This window comes from Molothrus ater, chromosome 3, assembly GCF_012460135.2.
Source record: "Molothrus ater isolate BHLD 08-10-18 breed brown headed cowbird chromosome 3, BPBGC_Mater_1.1, whole genome shotgun sequence".
Classification (NCBI taxonomy): Eukaryota; Metazoa; Chordata; class Aves; order Passeriformes; family Icteridae; genus Molothrus; species Molothrus ater.
The window spans coordinates 26,953,478-26,966,543 of NC_050480.2; the positions used below are offsets into that span (position 1 = coordinate 26,953,478).

General features: G+C 36.3%; 1 protein-coding gene across 2 annotated transcripts in view; it reads left to right on the forward strand.

Moving 5' to 3' along the window:
- The window catches only part of PRKCE (protein kinase C epsilon), a 288,051-nt gene extending 276,823 nt beyond the window's left edge, over positions 1-11,228 (forward strand). The window contains exon 16 of one of the 2 annotated variants that reach the window (XM_036379719.2): positions 8,000-8,088. Coding sequence is in view for 1 of the 2 variants with exons in the window: in XM_036379718.2 (XP_036235611.1) it covers positions 8,000-8,146 (147 nt within the window). In the remaining variant the exon portion in view is untranslated. Of the gene's footprint in view, positions 1-7,999 lie in introns of both variants that reach the window. The other variant, XM_036379718.2, reaches the window with a different exon arrangement.
- The last annotated feature ends 1,838 nt before the right edge of the window (positions 11,229-13,066 follow it).

Here is a 13,066-nt window from a genome sequence, read left to right on the forward strand (position 1 = left end):
GTAAAGGCTTAAAAGTAATCATTACACTTGAAAATATAATCTCTAGCAATTCAGTGGTCTTAGCAATAAACCCTCATTGTGTAGCTTTCTCCATTTGTCGTAGGTAAAACCTGCTATACCATTTTGCTGTATGAAAGCCTGTCATATGCATCCCCCATGTGAAACTAGAGTATCAAAGAGCATAAATTTCCAGAAATGTAGGTATTCTTGCCAAAAACTGTGTAGCATTCCTGCTCTATGGCCTGTAATGCAAACTACTTTTAGTATGTAACTGAATCTTGGAATTTTGCTCCCACTATATGTGTTGTCACACCTTTCAAGCTGTGATTTTTTTCTGCTTCCAGCCTCACAATGCACATATCAATGCTCCTTGATAGAGGAGGTCTCAGAATCCCAAGATACTACTATTTAATTTCATGTCATCATCGGGAAGGCTTCCATCTTTTCTGTAAAGAAATGTGAAGGTGACCATAAGCAAAATAAAATGTTGGGAAGTCAGCCAGTATTTATTCAGGATACACAGAGTGTCTTGAAATATTTCATTACATCACTCATCAATTTACTCACATCACATTCTCCTTATTTTATTCCTTGTCTTTGTGATTGCTTAAAGAATGCAAAGTAAAGTAAATAAATCTATTGATCTTTTAGAGAATATATCTGGTCAAGTGTCTCAGTGCACAGTTAATCTATATTTGGATCGCTTTTTCAGTGATTTTGCAGATTTCTCCTGGAAGCCATTGAAATTCTAGGAATATGTGCCCTAGACTTACCAACCTACCTCACTTTTTCCTCTGCTTTGCCAGTTAGCTCCATTGTCTGGACAGTCTTTTTTGCCGAGGTGCTAGGAATCAGGAAGGCCAAAAGGCTTCTACGCATGTGTTTGAGGACTCACCAGCAGGTGGTTCAGCACATTGTCACAGATGCACCAGTCCTGACTCCTGTCATTCTGCTGTGACAGTGGTAGAAATGCAGTTTCAGGAGAACTACACCTCTACAACTGAAAATGGGCTAATCGTGGATGTGTGCCGGGGTGTAAGAGGGAAGGTGACATGGCTGATCATGACCTTAGAGCAGCTGAGGATATCAATTGAAGGATATCAATGGAAGCTTGCCAGTGTAATGTGAATTAGAGAGACACACATATAAAATCTGCACTGCAGAATAATCATAAGGTTTGCAACAGGAATCACATTGTGCAGGCGAAGGGTATTTTCATATGATAGTTCCATTACTTTCTCTTCTTCTCTTTCCTCCCCTTCCCAAGAAGAAATATGAAATTGTTTCTCATGAGGTTAAATCTCTCAGAGAAGCCTACCTTAAGGGGAAGATGTAGTGTAGGAATTTAGAAGTTGGCACTCTTTTCACTTCAAAAATTGCAGGTATTCTACCACAGCATAGCTAATGAGCAATAGCTCTGTGTCATAATTGAGTGCTAATGGAAGCCAGCCCTGAGGAGATTAACACGATGGATTTTGAGAGCAAAGGACTAACCACAGATGGAAGGCTGGTGCTGAGCTCCCCTAAAGTTCCTGTGAAATCTATCTCCATCCAAGTTCTGCACAGAAATAACTGCTGTGGTCTAGCAATGAGGCTATGAACAAAGGTTTGCTATATATGTAGCATTTTGCTCTGTATAACTTTAGTGCTGTGTACTCAGGGTTATGAGTATACCAAGTAGGGCCATAGAGGACAAGAGATGCACAGGGACTGCTGGGAGAGGTTCATTGCTCAGACCACGAACACAGGGTGGTTGTCAGGGAACCTGCAGAGCTTTGATTTGTTTGCCTTGCTGTTTGGTGGTGGTGGTTTTGGGAGGCTCTGGTTTTGAGGAAGACTGTGTAAAAATGATGTACAAAGGCTGACATTCTGGCCCTGGAGTCATTAAATGTTTTTGCCCCTAATTGTTCAGGTTATTCCTCCTTCCTAGTTGACCCATTTCACATTCCTAAGAAAGGGAATACCATTTCAATATAAATGTGGTTTTAGTTTAGTGTATCACAAATGATCCCTTTTAAAATCCATCATTTTGTCAATTTGCTTGGTGTTTATTAAATATCTGTGTACTTCCACAGCAGGTTAAAGTATGGACTGCATAGGTTGGCATGCTTTTCAAATACTGTTTCACTATCTATTAACATCTTTGTTGAGTGGGGGGGCTTTCCCACTACTTTCACTTAATGTGATGTCCTTTACCTCTAATGAAAGCATAGTCTAGGAGAATGAAATCTCACTCTCTGCTTGGAAGTAATGAATGTTGTTATACTTTAAAAAGCTACTTGGATTCAAAAGCCTTCTTATCATCATAAGCTTCAGTTGAATATATTACAGCTCATGGCAAATGTGTTGTCACTGTTCCATGTGTGAATAGAGCAATTAACCTGCTGAGAAAATTTAATGAATTGTAAAGTTATTTTGATAACATGTATTTCTTATCTTCTGAAATCAGACAAGCTAGGAAATACTTCTTATACTGAAACAGATTTTCAGTACATGCAAATAGTGTGAAGAGGCATCCTGAGGATAAATTGAAAGCCAGGCCAGAAGTGCCATTTCCTTTACTTAGCCCATTTCCTTTAAAATATTCATACTGCATTTACTTATAAATAGCACAAGTTATGTGCAAAAGTGAGTGCTCATTATAGTTCGTCTCAAACATTTAGAAACTACTACACCTTTACAAAAAGAGATCCAATCAGTGGTGCAAACTGATCTCTGCCTGTGCTGTGGTTTTTGTTATCATAATAAGGAGAGGTGAAGGAGAGGATGGTGACATGTGAGGTTAGCCACATAACCTTGAGCTTCAAACCAGCTGGTTTGATGGCTGAGTTTCCCTTTGTCTTGATAAATATAATCTGAAAATCTTATGAGCAAGGAGGTAAATACAAAATGTTTGAGCTTTATCATCCTGATGGAAGAATTTCTTCTTGATGATACTGTGTCAAACATGGGAATCACTTATTACTTACTGAAGCAAAATTCTGGATAAAATTAAGTGATACCAATACATATGAGAAAGTGTGACTCTTGCTGCATGTCCCATTCCTGCTGTGTCCCTGGAGCTGTACATCAAAAGCTGCAGCAGCCTTCTATATATTTTTTTTATATATTTATATTTTTATATATTATATTGTTTATATTTAAGCAGCATATTGTGAATTTGTAGGACAATCAGACTAAAACACAAAACGCAGTCTTTTGTGGCAATGTTGTTTCCTAACCACCTCCTCCATCTGTTTTTACCTTCTCTGAGCAGCCTCTGAAGCTGCTGGACAGTGCTAGCACAGTTATGGGAGCTGTTGAGCTTTCAGGGGACTTGAAAGGTTTTCAGTGATTTTCTGCAAATTAAATGAAAATAAGTAACAGACTAAAGAGAGAGACTTCTTAATGTCTCCAAACTGGAGAATTAATTTAATCTTTATTAGGCAGAAGAGAGTCCACTGAGCCTCTTGGCCTCATGACACATCTGATGAGTTGTCCAAGCTTTGCTGAGTTCCCTGGTTTGGAACACCCTCTGTCAGGTGACTTCTTGCAAGGATTTCTGTGGCTTTTCAATACCAAAGGGTCGCATCATTCACATTTGGTTCATGTAATTAATGGAAGGAATGGCAAGTTTTCACTTTCTGAGTGTATTTTCAGTGATAAGAACATCAACTTAAATTTCTTTTTTCACTTTGAAATTCATGTAAAGTCATTTAATAATCACTGACAGACAAGGCTGGTAATCCTCAACACTGGAAAGCTTAATAAGCAGATTTTAGTAGTGTTTTTGTTAGCTTGAGTTTGTAACTGCAGGTAGAAATTGAATGTTTTATTGAAATGGCAGTGAAACCAAAAACAATTCAGAAAACCACTGTTTAATGTGTGCTTATTACCAGTATCTTTTAATAAATATGTGAAGAAATCTGAGAATAAAAAAAATATTTTGACTCAAATAACCCAATAGCTCTTTTTCCAAAATTGTACAGGCCAACTACAAACACTGATAAAATGATGTTTTATCAAGAGATAGCCTTTTACAGTTTCTGATATCTTTATCTCTTTGAATAGAATAAAACATGATTTTGACTTAAAAATTGTCATCCTTGATGGGTAGTAGTTATATGGGTTTATTAGTTCAAGTGTTACATCAAATCAAATCATGTCTCCTAAGTCACCCAGTCACTGCTCAGGCAGGAGACCTCTGAAGCATTCACACTGCTGGGAAAATCAAAAATCAAGTGGCCAGCACATGTCCTGCATGAGAGGTAGTCACTATTCCTTCTCTGTACCAGAGATTTTCTGCTGGTGGAGCAGCCATCTTTCTGATGAGATTTAGAAGTGGAATTTTGTGACTCTGTTCACAGGGGTCTTAGGTTGAGGGAAGAGACGAGGATTTGACTCAATGTTTTAGAAGGTTTGATTTATTATTTTATTATATATATTACATTAAAACTATACTAAAAGAATAGAAGAAAGGATTTCATCAGAAGGCTAGCTAAGAATAGAATAAGAAGGAATGATAATAAAGGTTTGTGGCTTGGACTCTCTGTCCAAGCCAGCTGGGCTGTGATTGGCTGTTAATTAGAAACAACTAACATGGGCTGATCAAAGATCCACCTGTTGCATTCCACAGCAGCAGATAATCAAAGTTTACATTTTGTTCCTGAGGCCTCTCAGCTTCTCAGGAGGAAAAATCCTAAGAAAAGGATTTTTCACAAAAGATGTCTGCGACATAATTTTGTCTTTTTTGGTCATTGCCAGTGCAGTGTGGAGTTTGGCACCTACTGTCAGGAGCTTTTGGGTAGCTGCTGTGCTCCTGCTCTCATGTAGCTAAAGACAAGAGGCTTGGGTAGTCTAGACAGAAAAAAAGGAGCTTCTGAAACCTAATGGAATTTCTGTGTGTTTAGCAGGACAGCTGTAGTTCTGGGTGTTCTTCTTTCCTAGTACTTTAGTTTCCTCAGTCATCTGAAATGGAAGAGTCTACCCTGGAAAAAAGTCTGAAAAGTTTAAAATAATGTGTCCCAGAGTCTTAGGAGCTGCAGGCTAAATAAACAGAATCCCACCCATATAATTACTGCATTTTAAATTATGCATTTAGCAGCCAATCTAAACATTTTGCCTTTTATCTTCACGATTTTTTAATGTTCAAAGTCAGATAATAGCTGCACTCTGTTTCTTTCATATATTCTCCTTACCTTGCAGATGTTCCTTCTTTTCTCAGCTTCTCTGCTAGGAGACAGGCACAGCCCTTCATACCTTCATCCTGAGCCCTCATGATGCAACTGTGGCATGGTTCATGCTCTTGGCCTGCAGAGTATTCACAGTGCAAGTCCATTAAAATAGCAATAGTAGCAGAAATGTGGCCAGACCTGTTTTGTCTTAGCAAATGGAGCCTTGCAAAATAGTTATAGCTTCAGGAAGAAAGTGCCTAAGTTGCTAAGGAGGGCTTCTCAAATAAATCTTTCTGTTGAAAAGAAGCACTTGTTATGAGTGCTACCTTGGCTTAATCCACTCACTTTTGTTCCCTGTGATTTGTTTAATCTCATTTCACCAGTTGGTTAGAGACCTGTTAGCATATCCTTGCAATCATAGATTGCTCCTTGCTTGCCCTGTTAATAAATTGGGTGATTTACATCTATGCTGCCAAAACTACATGGAATTGTTTATAAATCAGAGAAAGTAAAACCTTCTCTTTCCTCCTTTGGTCTTGAAGTCATATTTTAAGACACAGTAGGCTTTTAAATCTAAGCAAATACCTTTGCTTGTTGTTTCAGAAGTGTTTGGGATTCCCTACTGGCAGCACAGTTAGTTTTAGTCAATAGAATTTACGTTCACCAATGTTGGACCCTTTTTAAGATGTACTCTTCTGTGCTCTGTTTCATCCAGCACCTTCACAAGTCTTACTGATTTCTGGAATAAATAGCTATGGGGAATTAACTACCCCTGATAGGCTTTGAGGAATTTGTCATTTTACCCTTTTGACTTAAGCAAAGAAATAATTCTTTTCAAAAATATGTTCAATATGAAAACCTGAAAATAATACATATTCTATTTGTTTTCAGCTACTTGAGAGTTTATGATAGATAATAAAAGTGTGAGGGTAGTCACATTTCTTTTACATATAACTACAGTTCTGAATTTGAATTCTTCTTTTTGCAAATACTCACCTTCTTCTGCTTTAGTGAGTATTCCCGTGGCAAATTAATTTTGTGAGTGTGTGAAAATACCGTGGTAGGACATGGGGAACAAGAAAAATGTAGACGCAGTTGCAATGTAATGCTTTTAAGAATTAAGATGGAATTTCATTCTTATTTTGCAGGTTTTGCCCAAATTACTTTGGAAAAAATCTCATAAAGTCCAAAGCCATGTCCCTCATGCCACTTATGCAATTCAGAGTTACATGAGTCGCATACATTTCATGTCTGGTCTTTATGTACAAAGTAAATATTTAAAATGAAAAAAACATAAATATATATATGTTTGTTAAGTCCATATCCTTTTCCTTTTAATGGAATTTTGTAGATAGAGGTTGTGGATTTTTGTTTGTCTGCACTTAGAAAGTACTTGGTTTACAGGTGACAGTCTCTTGCATTTACACAGACTTTCATTTCCCTGTGTCTATAAAGTTCTTACAAACAGTGTAGGTGAAGGTTGCTGTGACTATTTCACAACTGGGAGAAAGAAAACTGTTTAGTGTCTCAGTAGAGCTGATGAATAACACACATTTATATATATATATATATATATATATATATACACCTACATTGAAAGGTGGTAATCTAAAATATCCCATTTTGAATATATTAATATATTTATGATGTATGACTTTTTCATTTATCATTTTACTCTGCAAGTCAAATAGCTGTTCTATTTCCAGTATCATTTAATCTCAGTCATGGGCAGGAGGAACACAAAGCTCATTTTCAATGTGTCAGTGTGCCTCCATGAAGGATCACCCAGGTAATCACTAGTTTCCATGACACAAAGAGAAAAGAGACAGCCCAGAGAAAAATGTTTGTTCCAATTCCCTGAACCTGTACATGCCTGAAATGTGCTGCCAACATGGAAAATGTGAACACTGCAGGTTCAAAGGAATGACCATTGGAGAACATTTATTGCTGTAGCCTAGAGTTTTTCAAGTAAGTGGTCACAGATAGTCACTGTTGTGAGTGTCATGAGGACAGCAAATCAGCCTCCCCAACTCTGTCTCTCTTAATATCTCTTGTCCCAAAATATGCACAGCTGCACTTTGTTGACCCAACTTTGCTGATGGAGTGAGGTGCTTTAGACTTGAGTGGGAAAAATCCTGATGCCATTGAAATAAAGAAGAGTTCTGAGGTGGATTTCTCTGGAGACAGGCTTTCACATTTTGCATAGTGCTCTCAATTACATATGGCTGCTTTAGGAAATCTGAGTTGCCAATGTTGAGCTCAAGGGTTTTGGACTGAGAGCTGTTGGAAGCTTTACCTCAGATTTTTAAACATGGATGTAGCCTTGTTTATATCATTAATGTTTATATCATTACAAGTGATAGCCTACAAGCCTATCACTTGTACTGATATAAAGAAATGCTTAACTTAGACTTGAAACACTGGGCTGTGTTTGGGGGAAATCAATTAAACCAGTTCACTCTGTGACTCTGAAATGAGATATGATTATGTTCAAATCCAGGAGGAAACAGCCATACCACCTACTATGCCAAAGTCCTTTTTAAAACTAGTCCTAATCTCAGCTTCCTGCTTTACCATCATACTGCTATTCCTTCGCCTGGCAGAGACTGTGTGTCTCTGGAACCTCATTTATAGTTCTGCTTCTGTGGCCTCTCCTAAACTCATTTATACTTCTTGCTCCTGTAGCTTCTCTCATATGTCTGTTATTATTTGTGTGAAGTAGCTCCTCTTTTATTTCAATCATTCCAGAAAATTCAGCCTTTCAGGGGGGATTGGAGAGGAGGGAGAGCACGTTTTATTTTATTGTGCTGTTTTACCATTCACCTTATTTATATTTTTCTTCTTAGAAAACCAAAAGGGATGTAAATAACTTTGATCAAGACTTTACACGAGAAGAACCAGTATTAACACTAGTGGATGAGACAATTATAAAACAAATCAATCAAGAAGAATTTAAAGGGTTCTCTTATTTTGGAGAAGAGCTACTGCCATAGACAACGTTAGGCTGACGGATGAATGATGCTACAAGAAGTGATTCTGAAGACATCATCAATTTACTGAGACTCAGTAGATCAAGAACTACTTCATTTACCCTGAGCCCATATCCCAAGTTAAAATATATATTTATTGGTTTTTTTCCTTTAATCTTCTGACCTGAAAGCACTCTTAATTTCTGTCTCACAAAGCAATGCAAAATAATTTTGTATCAGAGATTGTGGATGTAACACACTGCCATATATTTGCAACTTTTCTTTTATTCCTAAGACTAGGAATTCCCAGAGGACAAAATTGTATCTTTTCCATAGGAAATGAAGCTATACAATTAAAAGCAATTTAGCAGACCATGTTCTGTAATCATCATATATAATTAATCTAGAAGGTGAGAACTACTTCTTCTGCAGTCATGGTTATGGTGAGATTTGTACTCAGATTCCTTTTGGAAGGCAAAGTCTGCCTTCATGGAGGTGTAATCCTCAATTATTAATTTTTTGTGGAGAGGTACAAACTATGAAGTTGTCCAGAAAAAGAAGCACATCACTTAAGGCTTTCAGAGAACTTCCTCATACAATATACAGGAAGCTCTTAGGAATAAGAGACTTATTCCTAGAGAGACTAAAAAGATAACTGATATTTAAAGCAAGAAACAGATGCTACATGGATAGATATTAAAGGGCTAAAGAATAAAAAGCCTACAGTACTTTAACTCAGCTATATACAGCCATTTTTCTGTTTTTCAGACAATTTGATGTACTATCCATGTTACCAAATTTAATATCCTTTTAAATGAACCATTAATGTGACGGCAATCTTGCAAATGTTTACAGTTAATTTTACATAAAAAATTAATTATAAACATTATAAATTTGCCTTTTCCATAGTAGCTAAGTTGGTAAATAATTTCTTATTTATATTTATTTGCTCAGCAGTGTGTTACTTTTGCACACTTCTACCATAGTACTACTGTGTTTGTTGGGTTTTATGTTTAAAATCTGAAGAGAAATCTGCTTTTAGAAGACACAAAATAAGGCTACACGTGCATTATATGGAGATGTGTTAAAAAACTGAAGATCAAACATTCACAAACTGACATTATTGAAAGCTGTAAATTGATTTTTTTTGTGTATGAATTGAAATGGTAACTCATGTGGACAATATTACTAATGTGAAGTTACCTCCTGTAGATACGCAAACAGTGTTATGTACTTATATTTCCAGGAGTACCCTGTGATTTGGTTTTGGTTTTAATCTTTTTTTTGTTGTTTTTCTTTTTTTTTTTTTGTGTACATGTATCGCTGAGGTAATTTTATTATATATTTTACTGGACTGAGTGAGCGGTCATTGGAATCCATTTTAATTGTTGCACATGGATTTCCAGCTGCACAAAAATATATATACTTGTGATTGGCAAAGTGGCACTAAAGAAGCTTTTTTGCCTTTTGTACAGGTGAGATTTTGTATATAGTGTTTGCTGCAAGGCCTGTGGAATTCATTGAATATAGAGGTATCAACTGCTGCATGTTCAGGCATACTATTAAAATGTTAGTCTATGAAAGAATAATTATAATAATGTCCATGTGCAATACTCTTGTATGTGTATTGGTTCAAGTTACTGTCAGAAAGATGAGGTTTTTGTTATAAAAGACGTAGACATATATTAAGCTATACTAAATCTCTTGTATAGTTCTCTTCAACTCTATTATGACATGATAGAGCTCAGAAAGAGAAAGGAATGTTACAAATCGTGGTGGACAAAGTGTGAATCATTGGCTTTAAGAGATAATCTCGGTCTCAAGCAGATGAGTTAGTTTGTGTCAGTTTTGTGTCTGGCTGCTCATAGCCTGTTACTGATGACACCATTCAGTTCCATTTTGTTTTGTTTTTAAAACTCAGGTGTAATTATTATATATATTCTTATGATTATTTCAAAATATTAAATATTATGATATATCAATTAATGTGTTGTCTGGCCTACAAGTGTAATAAGGATCAAGCCTTTAGTTTAATTTAATTTATCTTCAGTAATCTTTTGTACTGGGAAAAGACTAGCTTCTGGAGCTGAGTACCAGCACAGAAACATCTTAATGATTGCATCATCTCAATGTTTAAATCTCTTTCTCTCTTAGAAATATATTGTAGAGCTGCCCATCAATTTGTGTCTCGCCACTGGCTCTGTTTATTTCTCATCACGGTTAGCTTTTGACATCCAGGCAAGAACTGATCACAATGCTAAGGCGTTCTTTTCCATGGGTGAGTAGACTGCTAGGAAGGCAAGTTATGGGATCGTGCACTACTGTTTGTCCAACCAGGGGCCTTTACACAGAGCCCTGAGCATTTCTTTTGAAGGAATAAAAGCATCCCATACAGCTGTTGTGCACAAGCTATGTAGTCTCTATTCCCCTCTCTAACGTGAAGAAAATTAGCAAACGTCCGTATGTCGAGAGGCCTCAGTGCCCGCAGAGTTGGGTAGGATGCTAAGAGAAAAGTGAAGGAGATAGAAACTATTGCATGGGCAGATATTTCTTCCATATAAATAGTTAGATTCTCTGCCTTGGGTTTACATCAGAAGGTCTGTCTGTTACCTTGAACATTTTTTAAAGATAACTCTTAAAAAAAAGGACATTCTGTTACATTTCTGCCTGTTCTGTAGAATCTTTTCTGTTCCTTCTTTGTAAAATGAGTGCAAAATGCCAAAATTATTATTCATAATAATAATTATAAAGAATACATTGTTTTTGGTTTTCCTCCCAAACAGACTTTTAAAATGGAAATAAATTTTTTCTCCATAGGATGAAAAATAACTCTCTCCAAATAGGCCTAAAAATTACCTCTTTTTAAATTATGTGCAGAATAGTTCTGGCTAAATATAAAATGTATTCAGTTGGGGGGTAGGGTTTTTTTTTATTGTGAGGATTTATTTGTACAGAGTTTTTTTCTTATGGATGTAATTTGAATCTCTTGCCACTCATTAGTGTTATTTCATCGTAAACATTATTACTGTGCCAAATGTACTGTATTCAAAAGGATGTGAATGTGTATTGTTTTGGAACCTAATAAATACAATGATGTTAAATCTTATTTTTTTCCCCAAAGTTTTCCTGAGTATTTCCTAATGAAGAAGAAAGAAAGATGAAAGATTAGTATTTTTCCTGTTATGTGTTGTACAAAATTTCGTGAGCTTGTCTTTTAGGAGTGAACATTTTGCAAAGGAAGGATTTGCTGACAAGAGCCTCACCTGTGAAGCAGTAAACACTCCAAGAAAAACACAGGTAACAGTGTGTGATCACTAATTTTCTTGGGTAATACAACACTTACCTCAAAAACAGCATGCAGGTGAGTTTACATATTTTTTTCTGCTTACTGGCTACATCATGTTCGGTGAGTTCAGACTGACCCCAGCATTCTGCTTAGCTGTGTTGTTAAAATTCATTTCAGTAGGGCACTTGGAGCACAAGCACATTGCACTGCTTTAGTCTCACATTGGATTGAATAGAGGGAGTAATAGTATGTAAAAATTTAGTTAAGGGTCATAGAGCTTATTAAATTATTTAATTAACTTAATATGTCAATATGACATTGACTGAAATATTTTATTATTTCATAAATTTGCACCTTAAATATTTTCCAGTTCCATGGTCTGAAATTCTTAACTTCAGTAGATCAGCTATCAGCATACTCTGGCAGTAAATCCAGTTAACAGTAGTAGGTATACTAACTAGCTTTAAAAAAATATATATTTTAGTTGTGTTTTCTGTTCAAATTTCAGCTTTTGCATAAACCTCCACTTTTTTTTCTTTGTGCTGAGTCTTCTCAAAGTCACTGAATGTGTTTGGTGCCTGTGAGCATATTCCAGTTCCTGTGTGTTGACAGCATTAGCATAATCTTTGCCACACAGATTTTACCAGTTTAACAACCATGTAACCTGGGTTTCTGTCTGTGTGTTGCAGCCTTACAAGCATATGAAGGCTTAACTTCATGTCACAAACAGTAAGCATCACTGGTCTCCAAACAAATTGATTCTTATCATGTTTTCTTGTAATGCTGTAAAACTTATGTCTGTTAGGAACAGTTTTTATCCTTGCTGATGACTGCAGAATTTGGGAAGACAGCAGTCTTTTGAGTTGCAGTTTCATTGGGTATCCATATTATAAATGTGGTACTAAGTGTTCAGGAAGAGTCTCAGCAGGAAGCATCTGTCTGCTTCTGTGGCCTTCCAGAGACAGAAGCTGTCAGATCATTTTATAATCAAAAAGATTTTTAGCATCCTGGTAGTCTAGTAAGTTACATGATGAAATCAGTATGAAACTTTATTTTGATTAATTTTGATAATCAGTTTTGAACAATTTCAACTTCTGGCATGCAAAACATTCTGTAGGAAAGAGCTAGAGAGCTCAACTAACAATTATGTTGAAAATTACCTCTATCTGTTTATTCTGACCCAATCATAAGTCCATTTCATGCTGCCTGGGTCTTTATTTGAAAGAGGATAGGATAGGATATAGGATATAGGATAGGATTTTTTGCTGTTCACCTTTTCTCATGCCACTCAGAATTTTATAGGTCACTGATACATCCTCCCTCAGCCGTTTCTCTTTCAGACTGAAAAGTCTTGCCCTGTCTGTCAAAAGGCTTCATAAAGATACATCCCATATTTTCTGTCATCTGTATCAACTTTCACTGAATCTTTTCTAGTTCTACTGTATCCCTTTTGAAGACAGGGAGTAGAATTACATGTAATTTTCAGTTATGGAAGCAGTGTGGATTATTACAATGACAACTGTGTTTGGTTTTGGTTTCTGTTACATTTTTACATTTTCTTTTCTTAATCCAAGTTTGTTCTCGACTATTTCACAGGCTGTCCCAGATTATAGTAAGTTGTAAATCTAATATGCATGCTTTCTGTCTGATCATCCACT